At 44.5% G+C, this 13,427-nt stretch overlaps 1 protein-coding gene across 1 annotated transcript in view; it reads right to left on the reverse strand.

The window, feature by feature from the left end:
- Positions 1–249: 249 nt before the first annotated feature.
- APCDD1 (APC down-regulated 1) overlaps positions 250–13,427 on the reverse strand; it is a 28,287-nt gene continuing 15,109 nt past the window's right edge. The window contains exons 4-5 of the mRNA XM_015855369.3: positions 5,764–6,085; positions 250–4,038 (exon numbers count right to left, since the gene is read on the reverse strand). Of these exons, the coding sequence (XP_015710855.2) occupies positions 3,587–4,038; positions 5,764–6,085 (774 nt within the window). The 3' untranslated portion in view covers positions 250–3,586. The remainder of the gene's footprint in view (positions 4,039–5,763; positions 6,086–13,427) is intronic.

Below are 13,427 nucleotides of genomic sequence, written 5' to 3' on the forward strand. Positions count from 1 at the left end.
AAGAAAGATGCTGTTGTTCTTCCTTGCCTCGCTTTCCATTCTTGGATCAGATGAGCTGTGAGACTTGGAGCATCCCAGCTGCCTTCAACAGGGCTGCTGCCACTGTCACGTTTGCAACCAAAGGCTGTAAGAGAGGAGCTTCACTCTGCACAGTTCCCTCAGCAGAGGGATGCTGCATCCTGAGCTATGTATCAGAATTAGAGGTGGAGAACTAACAGAGCGCTGACGTGCGTAGGATGCAAAGGAATCTTTCATTTCTCAATTAGGCTTTATTTTATTTTATTATTTCAACCAATAGTTCAACAAGTGCTAAAACTTCCCCGGCAGTTTAATCTGGAACACAGAGTTGAGAAGAAAAATACCTTCTATAGCTTTACAAAAATATAAAGATTTTTTTTTTTTAAATCTTTTAAATCCTGCACATGAAGCAAGCACACTCCAACTCAGCAAAACAGACACTACGTCTTAAACTGTGCTCCTCTGCTCAGCAAAATGGCATTCTACCCCAGGGCAGCAGGTGCAGTGTGGTACAGAAACAAAGCAGGAAGACGTGGTACAGTGTTCCAATCCCTTCTGTCCTATTTTTAAAACCAGAACGTCTTAAAAGAGTTCGCCTGAGATTGGTCAGATTGGTCCTGCCAGTTGGTCCTTGAGTAGGACATCACTGTGGTGCTAAGGGGAAACAGAGTGTTCACCTCTCTTGGTGATCAACGAACATGGCACCTTCCACCATGTCATGCTAATGCTGCTGAGCTTTGGGATGGGACAAGTTGCTTAGTTTGCTGCTAAGGCACTTGCTGCTTAACTCCTTTAGCAGTCAGGGCTGCCAGCACATGAGGTCAGGCCGGAGGAACAAAATGAATGGAATATATTGTATCACAAATGCTTATGCCGTGCGGTGGTTAATTTAGTGTTTGATGAAATGGGAAGATCAGGGGAGCTCAGCGCCTTGTTCTGCGCCTGTAAGTGAGCAGAACCCTCGCAGAGCACAGGGACTGACAAACCGCGTGCTCTAAAGGCTGATGTAACTTTGTCCAACTTGGCTTCAGTTGGCTAACAGCAAAATAAAGGGAAAATATAGACCCAAGGAGGAAAGATGGTGCAGCATGTGCTAAGAGCCTAAATCACAGACTTTCAAGTCATACAAATAAACCAGAAAAGCCACTGTATGCCAGAGCCCAAACAAACCTCAATCGGATTATTTGCAATGCGTTATGAAGATCTTTTTCTAGTGCTTCCTTTTCAACCATCTCTAAATGGTAGGAAAAAGAAATGCATTTCTTGTACAGTTTGCACAGTCTGTGTCATGTTTGTGTGTAGTGTAGCCCCATGTCTCGGCAAACCTAGATCTTTGCAAGCCATATTTGTATTTTCCAGAGATGAGACTACCTAACATGGCAGTGGTTGGTGGTGAAAGAACCTTGTCTCATGTGGTCAAAGGAACGCCCCACCAGGCACATCTTTGCATGTAAGAGCTAACAGGAGCTTGCTCACACATCTAAATCTAGCTTGAGAAAACCAAGCTCCCTTCTGGTTCTTAGGGCTTGACTTGCCATAGTGAGTTTGCCTTTCTCCTCCCTCTGTCAGGCTGAAGAAGAATCTGGTATCAGGTGTGTGGATGAGCACTGCTAAGCCATCCTGGGCTCTCATTCTTGAGCTTTCGTGGGCTTTCTGCAGTTTTTCATGCCTGAGAACAAGTGTGAAAGATGTGACTGATTTGGCAGCAAGAGCCTGTGGTTGTGCCTCCCCATGCTGCCTCAAAAATGGGTGAGTGGACTTTGTTCCCACTGCGGAAATCCCTGCCACAGGCTGATGGCAGCTTGGAACAAGCTGTGCAGAAGGCACACACTGTGAGGAGGCAGAAAGCCTGAGTATGGCCATCTGCTGCCTGGATGGCTTTTTCCTGCTTGATTGGCCAGGAAGGCCCATGTTATCACTGTTTCCAAAGCATGCTTTTGCTCTTGCATACAGTATGGAGACTCCCTTACGTAAATCTGAAAGCTTTCTTCGGGATGGGTTTTTCCTACAACTCTGGGAATGACCTATTAGAGGGTTCTTCCTCCTATAGCACAGGACTGGGGCAGATGGGAGCTGGGAGCTCACTCCCTGTGCTTCTCTCACAGTTCCTACTATGAGCCAGCACACTCATGCATATCAGTAAAGGCCTCAAGGGTGAGCCATGTCCTCAGTTACTCCCCATTAACGTGGGGAACATGGTTCATCCATGAACTGTACCTCTTTGCTGGCCCTAAACACCTCCCTCACTCTCTGCTTTCACTCCTGTCAGTATGTATGTGAAGATGTATTGACCACAGGGGAAATCTGGGTTTCAGGGCAGGGCACTGCTGATGGAACACATCATCTGAGGGCTCTGCCTACCCAACTCTGCCAGCTGTGTCTGCCCAAATCGATGTGGCATCAAGCTTGGTGAAACCATAGTGCATGTTGGGACTGCCTAGCAAGGAGAAAAGCAGGGAGGCAGCAGCATTCATGCAACTCATGCTCCTGGCTCTGGTAAGCAGGGCCGGTCTCCAACCATCAGACTATGAGGCTCTGCTTCCTGCTGCGTTCTTGCTCTTTAAAGTAATGGCAGTACTGCGGCCCATGGTGGGATTGCTGCTGAGACCCATCACTTGTTCCTAAAAAGGCCACTTACATCACTGAAACCAGGTGGCTGAGTAGGGCTTAGATCTGCTGCTTTCATTCACTCGCCTGGCTGATACAGCACCCAAGGCACAAACGCTGCGCATGGGGTATATAAGGCCTCATGAATATGGCAGCAGGCATGTCACTGAAGACTTATATCAGCAACTTACCTGTGCTGTGTATATCTGACAGAAAAATGCTGCTTTAAGGGGACTTGGTTGTAATCACTTGCTAGATGCATAAGAAAGTGTTGAAGCAATTACGCAGGTAACAAAATTGAATCAGAAAATATTAAACCACTGGTTATTTTAACAATTTGATGACTGTAAAACCGTTTATATTACTTGGAATATCTTTTAATTGGAGATATCGACCATTTAGCACTATCTCAGCGGAGTGCTGTTGACTTGCTGTTTCTTTCTGTGTTGAGCGGTGAGATCATGACCAAGTAGATCCATGTGGGTTTCCGTCCTATATACACACATCTCTACCAGAATCCTGAAGCCAAGAGGAAACCACTGTCACCTGTTTGTTCTGTGGGGTTAAATTCTGATGAGAAACCGAGTGTTGGGCAGAGCAGTACCACAATGGTAAAATGGCAGAGATGACGGAGCAGGATCACAACGTTCACCCCAGCAGTTAAAAAACAATAAAAAATAAAAGGAGACCCCCTCCCGCCCCCCAGAAGTCTGCAGTCCTAAAGTGCAATTACTTTTGTGCAGTCATGTCAGGCCAGGGATCAGACTGGATGAAGTTCAAAGCACAAACATCAAACGAGTGCCGTTCGTGATTCGAGGAGGGGGGGAAATAAGGAAAAGAACAACAGTTCTCAGGCATTCAAGTGCATCAAGAAAATAAACGTCCCTTTCTTTCTGAAGAAAAACAACCCTCAGTCTGTGGAATCCTGGCTTTGTAGTCATGAAAAATAGTTTTTTCACTTCTAGCTGAGAATGTCCCAATATGACACAGTACAAATAAACAACACCAAAGCAAGAGCTGAGGCACTGGGATGTTTTGCTGGAGCCCTGCTGCTATACAGCCGTATTTTATTCTCCTCTGGTGACTCTTCAGATCTGGGTACGGACGAAGCGCACTGAATTAAAGGCATCTGGTAGGATGTAGCTCTCTTTTCCGGTCGGTCGGGGCTGGACCCATCACTGGGTCTCTGGCCGTTGTACAACAAGTACCTGCCCCTGGCATCCTGCTCCATCTTGAAGATTTCATACTCGGTGTGAGGCAAGCGGATGCCAAGCGCGATGCAGCCATTGGTGTGGGTGACATCTTGCTGCACCCCGACTTGCCAGGAGCCCTGCGCTCCGCACTCGTTCCCATTGAAGACGTTGAGCAGAGAGGCCGTGGACACGTCCATTGGTGTGACCTTCATGTGGTTCACTGTGAGTGAGGGAGAGAAGAGCTGTTAGCAGAGGGACAGAGTTGAAAGCAAAGGTGACACACTGGCATCAGCCTTGTGACCCTTCTGCCTGCCCGCTCTGCGCAGCACGCTCCATGTCCTATGCAGGCACAACCTTAGCATTCAATCAATGCATGCTACAGTCACTGAGGGAAGGAAACTGCAAAGTCCTTCCAAAACTGACCCCTTTGTCTCTGTTCATAATACCTAATGCTAGTGTTGTCATGGAGGGCTCAAGTCAAATGTGCTGCTTAATGCGTTTAGAAACCAAGGGATAAGACTATTTTGAATACAACTCTGTGTACTTGCTAGTGCTTCCTGAATTTATGTTGGCCTGTCCTTTAATCTAACCAGCAGGAGTTATAGCAGCTCTGAATCTGTTTTTCCTTACATCTTCATTTATGTATGTATGTATGTATTTACTTAATTATTTATGTTGCAGGTGCGGCCAGCAAATCTATGCACTGTTTTACATCTTGATGTAATTACTTCTTGTAGTGAATGCACACGCACCCCAAAATTCATCTGGAAAAAGCCTGATGGCTCCATATCTCAGCAAAAGATTGAGCAGAGCTTTACATAAATTCCAGGCAATCCTTCCCAGATAAAGCCTAGTTGAGATGCATTAAAGAGGAAATGAGAAAACTCTGCTTGTATTTGACTAACATCCCTATTAAACCAGAAGGAGGGCTCCTGGATTTTATCCCAGGAGCTGAGCTGGAATGTGTTGCATACAACTAGGAAGAGCAAAAGCTCTAGCAGGCAAGGATATCCTCCCTCCTGTGGAACTCCAACATCAGTACATCTTTTCTTCTATCTACTTTCCTAAATTGGAGACATGCAAGAAGCTATATGCTTCTCAGATGGTAACTAAAAGGAGGACAGGAGCCTGCAGAGTGCTTGGGGTTTTCACATGCTCTGCTGAAGCTGGTGCTATGGAGGGATGTTGTATTTTGGAGATGTTTGTTTGTGTAAGTGGTTAAAACCACTGAACTCTTTCTAAGCAGGCTGCCATGAGGCTGTTCGTATGAGATGATTTTTCAGCCACAGGGACCTGGAAAGTGTCACGACTGAGTGCCGCTTCCTGGACTGCTTTGAGGGGGTTGACTTAGATAAATCTAGTCTGCACTGTGGCAGGATTATTCAAAGCTGTCTTTAGAGATGTCCCTACTTGCTCTAGGTCCCCTCAGAAGTTGATGAAATGACACAAACTGCTGTATCTGTCTTCCCAGAAAATTATTTATACCACTTATGACCTGAAATGCCTTCAGAAGGCCCTTTCTTTTCTGTCCACTGAAGGATCCCTAGGACACGGATCTAATCTTGAGAGTTTTGATTAGATGCTTGATGTCTGGCCACTGGACTCCAACAGGTGGTGATGCAAGGTCTTACTTTATTGTGTCTTACTTAGAGATTTCTGTTCTTTTGCCTCAAATGAATCACAGAATCATAGAAGGGCTTCGGTTGGAAGGGACCCCAAGGATCACCAAGTCAGCATTGCCTCAGTGGCAAAAAATGCCATGCAGCAACACAGCTTGGCTGGGTGCTCACAGAAGGCCTTCCAAAAGAGCCTCCCATTAACTCCCAAGAATAATCATAAAATAGTCCCAAGAATAACAACAGAACGAAGTTGTTATCCATTGAATTGCAGTGAGCAAGCTCTGCTCTGGTCCCCAGCTACGTGGCCACCTCTGCCCCCACAATACCTTTGAATACGAACTCTGTTCCGCCCATCACTTTGGCAGAGTGCACTCCTCGGCTGTAACGGCCCTTGGCATAGATGGTGAAGGTGGGATGCTTGCAGATGGGGTCAGAGTAGTGGTAATAGTGTCCCTCCCAGGTGTTGTTGTTGTCATGGAAGATGAAGTGCCGCGTGAGGAAGAGAACCTCCGGCCGCACCTCACAGCGCTGGCTCACCCACTCGCCATGCAGCCCGATGGTCAGGTCTGCCTTGGGGGGCAGGATGGGTGGGTGGTGCTCATCTGAGCGGTAGATGATTCTGCACGCAATGCACGTGCGGTCATGGTTCTGAAAGAAAGCAGAGGAACTCACATGAGGGCAGATAAACAGGGCATTTGTTGCAAGCTGAGATGTTTCAAGCAGGAGCGGAATTAGGAGATTAATTCCCACATCTAAAGTGAACAGCTTTTGATTGAATCTAGAAAAGGCTGACTGTATCCTTCAGTCAGGCAAGATGTGGCCAGTCTGCAACTTACTATGGTAGAGACTCGATGAGTCTCATGTTAGAAATTATTACCTTTGTTCAGCTCTTTACATCAGTTGTTAGCTTTGGTACCACAGATGGATACAGGTGTCCTTAGTATGTTTTCACGTGGGCAGCAGCCTGGGAGAAGAGCCACCTGCTATTTTAGGCCTTGTCAGCTTTCCTGAGCTTAAGCACCACCTTGTGAGGTGTTCCCTTTCCCTATCTTGCAAAGTCCCAACTGCAGCCTTTGCAGACTTTCCTCTCTGTGTCAGGCACATGACCCTGCTGACAGCAGCAAGGATAGGGAGATGTGAGTGAGCCTGTACAGAGCCCACGGTGCCCCAGGAAGCAGATACAGCCTAGTGTTGCTGAATATGGTGAAAGCTTTATGGCTCCTTCCAGCAAGAGTAGGGTCTGCAGTGCCTGTCAGGCTCGATGAAGGCTTGCTGTTGAACTGTTCTGTTGAGCATAAGCCTCTGGGAGCCAAGTGTCCCAGTTTCCAGCCATGTCCATGAGAGCTGAGAGTGTTTCACTATCTGCAGACAGGGCCTCTCAGAAGTGCTGCCCACTGTGCCCTGGCACGGGAGCATGACCTGGTGGGTTTCCTCACATCACCTTGTCAGTTTGAGCTGCCACTGGAGAATGAGATGTGTACAGAACAAATACTTTTACTTCACTTCCCTGTCCAGCGCACTTCTCTGCCATCTCTCTGAGCTCATTTCATTATATAGATGCTCAAATTCATCACTAATACTTTAAGATCCATGTAAGCCACTATGGAGTCAGCATTTCTCCATTTGCTATCTTCAGCTTGCAGCACACCTTAGGATGCACAGTTATACATAACACAATAATATGAGGTAGCTTAAGAGAATCAACACAGAACTCGGGCAATACATCTCTCTTGCACATATTAAGTAGTGTGTATGTTTGCCTCCCCTCCAGATTATGTAGTCTCAGAAAGTCTATAAAAATCAATGAAGGTCTGCTGCTAGCTTCACTGGGATGTAGACTAACGGTCTGTGTACAAAATGATAAGAAACCATAGAATAGCTTGGGTTGGAAAGGATCTCAAAGCCCACCCAGTCCCACCTCGTGCCATGGGCAGGGCTGCCCCCCAGCAGCTCAGCTGCCCAGGCCCCATCCAACCTGGCCTTGAGCACCTCCAGGGATGGGGCACCACAGCTTCTATGGGCAGCCCATGCCTGCTAAATGGTGTAGCCCAGATTCATCAGAACCAGTGTTGGCCATCTCTGAAGAGGAGGCTGGACTTGCTGGCCAGAGGGTCTTTCCACCTAAAACTGCATGGTCACTGTGTTACTGAAATGGACCATTCTTTTCCATTGTGTAGCCTGTTAAATAATTTTAAAATTCATGTTCCAGCATCTGCAAATGGATAGAAGGACCATAAGTACAAAGAATATCAAACTGAGTAAATGCATCGGAAATGCTAAGTCATGGCTAGAACCAGTGATCAAGCACCTGGTGGGAATGCACCTGGCCAATGCAGGAGAGCTCAGCTGCATGCAATGCTCCTGAGTGACTGGAAGGGATGGAGTCAGGATCCACTCCTTCTCAGATCTCATTGTTGGCAGTGGAGGAAAGGGCATCTTGCTGGAGATCCCTGCCTACCTGCGGTCTTCCAAAGGTAAGCAGCTTTTTTTCTTTGCTTCTGCATCCATGGCTGCTGCATTTGGGCTTGTTCTCTTTTGTTGTGGCCAAAGACTTTGCCACCCCGCTACTACTACTGCTGTACTTTCCATCATGTTATAGTGTTACAGGAAGTGAACTGGAACTGGCAAAGTTAGCATGTTTTCTTTGGTGTTGTAACTATAATCAGAGGCTGGTACAAAATATTTAGTTATCTTGGGCACCGAAGACACAGGTATCACACAAGGACTGTGAAACTGGGGTGTTAGAATATGAGACTGCAAGTTTCAATTTGGGTTTACTGATGGTCAAGAAAGGAATCAAGAGTCAGTATGGCTTCCTATTTTGCTCTGTTTCTTGCATGGCTTTCCTATGTGACTTGATCTGAGTTCATACAAGCAGACAATTAGAGCTTTTTTGTTTGATGTGTGACTGGTAGGAAGTTAAAGACTGTGAGCTGTCAGGAAGTAGGCAGAAATTTTAGGTGCCGTAAGTATGTGAATAAATTAAATAAATCAAATGTAAATCAAACGTAGCTTAATGTAACAGGCTTTCAAACGTAATATGACAGGAGTCCAGTGTCCTTCTTCCTCTTTGTCTACAATAGACTCGTCTGCCGTCTTGTTTGGGACTTATCAGACTGGTTTGTTGAACTCTGCCTTCCTTCAGTGGATGCAAAATTCTGATTTCCAAGGACTGCACCAGCTGTGACAGCCTTTCTGGTTGCACTATTAATAAAGGTTCATCCTGCTTACCTTTTAGTTACTGGAAATGCACAAGGATGATGTGGCTGAGGCTGCAAGAAGAAGGGCAGGGGCAGGGAGAGGCTGGGGAGGTGAGAAGGGGAAGCAGCACTATCCCTTCCACTCTGGTGCCTAGCTGATTTGATTCAGGTATCTCATCAGGCAGTACCACTTCTCTGAGATTAGTGCTTGAACCGAAGCTTATGTAAAGCTTATTTCATTCTGACTCCATCTTCCACAGAGTTGCAAACTTCTCAGTGGAAGAATATGCCACATGTAAAATTCCTCAGTACAATTTCAGTCCAAGACATGAGAAAAGATCTGGTTTTCTTAAGAGTCAATTGGACTTAATTATGTGTAATTTATGCTTATCAATTGTTTTCAGTGTTGCTTTTTTCAGGTCAGCTGCTCTTGGCTCTTAATTACACTGGCTAAGGCCTTACAAATCACTCCCTTTCCATTTGTCTCAGGAAAGATTAATCTCTAAAAACAGACGTTCAAAGAAAATATGGAACAGAGGCAGAGAACTTTTGAGTCCAAACACGATTAAGTACACTCAATAAAAAGCTCATTTGGGCATGACATAAACTAGAAAACAATAAAGTGATCAGTGGACAAGATGAACATCTGTTTTATGTTTGGGATATCCTAGGTGTACAGTGCAGTATTTTATCACCAAGTTCTTGCTAAAAGGAACAGCCCATGAAATGGCTCCTGCCCGATGACGGGCAGAGGGAAGGTGCCTCCAAGCAGCTCCCAGAGCTGATCCATGCAGGCCCAATGCCTTGTTCTCCTGGGTGCTTCTCTGAAGCCAACTTCTGAATTAATCCGTGAGGCACGTGGGTTGAAATGAGCCCAAATCTCTGGCTGGAAACTCAGTTCTTGTACTTGGGGAGAAAATAGTTTATGACCTGAAAATTTCCAGCAACGTTTTCCCTTATCCCTCTCTCCTGCTGCCTCAACTGAAGTAGTAACAGGGCCAGGCTGCTCTGGAAGCCAAGGAGAGAGGTTTCTAATAAAAAAAATAAAAGCAAACAAGGATGAGGTTACTTGATCTTTTTCCCAATTGCTGTGGATAGTCGGAAACACAAACCTTCTCAGCATATCCTACTTTTTCTCTTTAAATTCCATGCGATTCTATGACTGCCTAGGGCTAACTCTCCTCTCATTAATTCGTAGTATTTGTTGCAGTCCAGGATAAAATAAAATAATAATAAAAAATCCATCATAAAACCAGGATGCCCTCCTTGCAGTGGTAAAATGGAATTTGGATAGCATGTAAAAGGTCCTTCCAGAAGGTATTCTAGTTTTGTTTGAGTACCTTTGTGTTCTGACCCTGTTGTTGTCCAAGATATCTGCAGACCAAATGTACAGACAATCTACCTTTCCCTTATAATTAAAGCAGAAGCTGAGCTCAGTGCTTAATATCAAGGAGAGGACCTGCAGGAGGTACTTCAAATTGTATTTAGGGACCAAACCAACAAGCACTAAAAGGAAAGAGGAGGTTGAAAACATAGTTATTTTCAACTGAACGCCCTGTTCAAATGCATTTTCTCTCTCCTCTACCCATTTGTACTTTTTTTTTTAATGCTGAAAACGTGTCTGTATCTCAATCAAAAAAACCTGAAAGCACTATTTGTCTGTAACAGCTCCAACATAACTCAACGTTTTCCCTGTAGAATGCAGTGCGTTCCTAGCAGAAAAGATTGGGAGGGGAAAAAAAAAGATCTGACAATTTCTCATCAGATTCTTATTAAAATGATGTGAAAATAATGAATATACACAGTCTGGAGGAAGAGTGAAACAGAGCAAAATGCTTTTTCTGGTATTCTTTTTCTTTTTTTTTCTTTTTCCCCCCCCTTTCAGTGATAACTGAGTGTCTATTTAAAAAAAAAAAAAAAAAAGAGAGAGAGAAACATTTTTAGGGGCTTTCTGGGTATTTTTAATGAACAATTGCAACCATTTTCTGACAAGTTCTCTCTGTCATCACTTAAATATCAACTGTTTGCCATTCTAACCACACCAGATACAGTAAGACAAAGGGCTAGCAGGCAGTGATGTGTTACAGTAAGCTCTGAAACCATCAAAAAGTAGAGCAACTTTTTCAATAGGCCTGGTACTATGTGAGACAAGGGACCGGTGTTATTTGGAGCTCACTCAAGCTGAGGAAAAGCAGCTGACAGAGAAGTGGTAAACCAAAGTGGTTTTCTCAGTAGCAGTTTTGCATCTGTAAGACCTTTAAACTTACAAGAAATCACACATCAGTTTCCTAAAGGAATTTGTAAAATCATCTCACCTTTTCTCTTTAGCTGAAGCCCCTGCATAATGGACACATCCTTCCTAACCCATAACTTGCTTAGGAGATTCCAGCATCAGTTTTGCCAGAGTATGTATTCTTTGTGGTTGGCTCTGCCATCTTTGGACTCCTCCTCACCCTCCTTCCCTCCCAGTAATGCCAGTGTCGAATTGAAGCCCAACCCTGAAAACTTTGGCAGAGCTATAGCTTCTTTCTGTAGAGTCTCTCTAGGGACTTTGCAACTTTCGTTTCTTATTCAAACTTAAATAGATATTCAATGTGGCTACTCTAAAAGCACTCATCCCTCCCTTATCCCATGCTATTGCCAGCTGGGTCTGTTTCCTCTGCTGGGCTTCTGTCATCTGTCCTGCTCAGTACCAATACCCTGTGAAGTCATGTATTTCATATTTTTCCAGCAATATCCTGCCCTAGCAGCCACGTACTGACATTAGAAGTATTTCCAGAACACTTTGCTGCTGCTGTTTTATTACCCACATCTGTGCAGGTGCAGTATGGAAAAGGTTCTTTGGAAGACCAAGGTTCCCAGCTGGCACAAAGCCACCTTTAGCCAGCACTGATTTGCACTGGTTACTGATGCATGGTCTTGTTTGTGGTTGGAAAAGGATGGGTTGCATCTACATTGTATTGAGGGTGGCAAGGCCTAGCACAAGCCCCACAGCAAGGTGGAGATGCTCTTAACCAGCATATGGGGCAGCCCGGGCTCCACCTATCCAAAAGTTCATAGTTCTCTTCTGTTGAGTGATTCCCTGTCAGGGCTGATTCTTACCACGAGGAAAAGTATTTAAGCAGAAAGGAAAGAAAATGCTTTAGCTCTTATCATTCACACCCACATGAATGCTGCGTGTCATGGGCAGGGCATATAGGACTGGAACAAGGCCATGCCTGGCTAGGATGTTAGGAGAAGGTGTCAATTCAAGTAAAAATTCAGAAAAGACACTGCCAAGGAGCTGAGTCCACCCAAAGGACACTTCTACAAATTGCTCAGTGTAGTATCAAGCTCCACTCCTCCACTGCTCGAGATAACTGCGGACCAGGACAGTGCTTTAACAAATGGCTGCAATCTCCCTCCACCACAAAAGTGATAATTTGCAGGCTTTCCATGACCTCATATGAAGCGAAGTTGGCGAACGTGCATTAGGCTGGCTCTGGGGAGTTGAAAAGCACAGTTGACACAGTTATAATTCAGCCTGCCAAAGGGAATGAAGAATAACAAAGATTTAAAACTTTAATTAAAAAATCTTGAAGCAAATGAAATGCTGGGGAAAGCAGTAACTCCTTTGCAGGGCTGTCAATTTGGGATTTCTTTTGGTGCGGAACAGAAGAGCTGCGTGCCGGAAGGAGGGTGGAGATACATTGGGACTTATCTACAAATGTGTGCCGTATATTTTCAGATATTGAGGAACAGCTTTTATTAACTACTCCCGTGAAGAGAAAGATAGTGAAGGAATCTGAAGGCACTATCATTATGCAGCTGTCTGATCTATCACATTGATTCCATTGCACAACCCTGCATAAAACTGAAATACAACCAAAATGAAAAACAAGAGTCCTCTGCTTGTTCCTTTCTGGGATAAAGTCTTTAGTCAATGCAAAAGATGGGAACAAAGATTAAAAATGGCCTTCTCTCAGATGAATTTACTTGCATGCTTTCTATCCCACTAAGATGATACTGATTTAGAGTGACATGAATATTTGGGGAAGTATAAAAAAAACATTCCTGGAAAACATGAAGCAACATTTTGAATGTCCATCTTCAGGAACAGATATTTCCAAGTTAAGCTGTGTTATGCCTTTAGAAAGCAACTTACATAAGCTTCTGAACTGCATAGCAGTATCACCAGCAAGTCCTTCATTGCTGCTTACAAAAGATGAAGAAATTGCAACTAGGTGCTAACAGAAGCATGGTGTCAGTAGGCTAGATATATTTGCTGAAGGGCCTTCTTTTATTTCACAAGCTTAAACAGTTAATTTTTATCTGTGGTGCTGTATTTGTGTTGGAGCAGACTTTAACTGCAGTTGAAGAACGGACAGTGATCCACAAAGAGAAATGTGGTTTTATAAGCAGCACAGCTCTGGAAGGTTCAGTTAGAAGCTCTTTGATTCTCTTATCTCTGAAGTGCATCATACACACTGTTGCTGTTCATAAACCTGGAATTAACCTATTTGAACATTCTTCTGATATTCTTTCTTTGCTCCCCTCATAATTTCCCTAAGAGTCTTTCACCAGTAATAATTAACAAAAGAAGCCGTTCAAGTGCTGGCTTAATCCAGAAGTCTAGAAGTCTCTTAATCTAGAATTCTCTGGCAAACAAAGTGGTTTTGTCCTCCAAGATTACACTTTTTGGTTGAGATAGTCTTCTGCTTATTTCTCGGAGGCTCTTTGCATGTTTAACATCTATTCACTCACGCTTGGATTCGCTTGGGAGCTCCTCCAGTACATCACATTCCCCTACA

The sequence above is a fragment of the Coturnix japonica genome, chromosome 2 (assembly GCF_054131305.1).
Source record: "Coturnix japonica strain WE chromosome 2, WE-NBRP24, whole genome shotgun sequence".
NCBI lineage: Eukaryota > Metazoa > Chordata > Aves > Galliformes > Phasianidae > Coturnix > Coturnix japonica.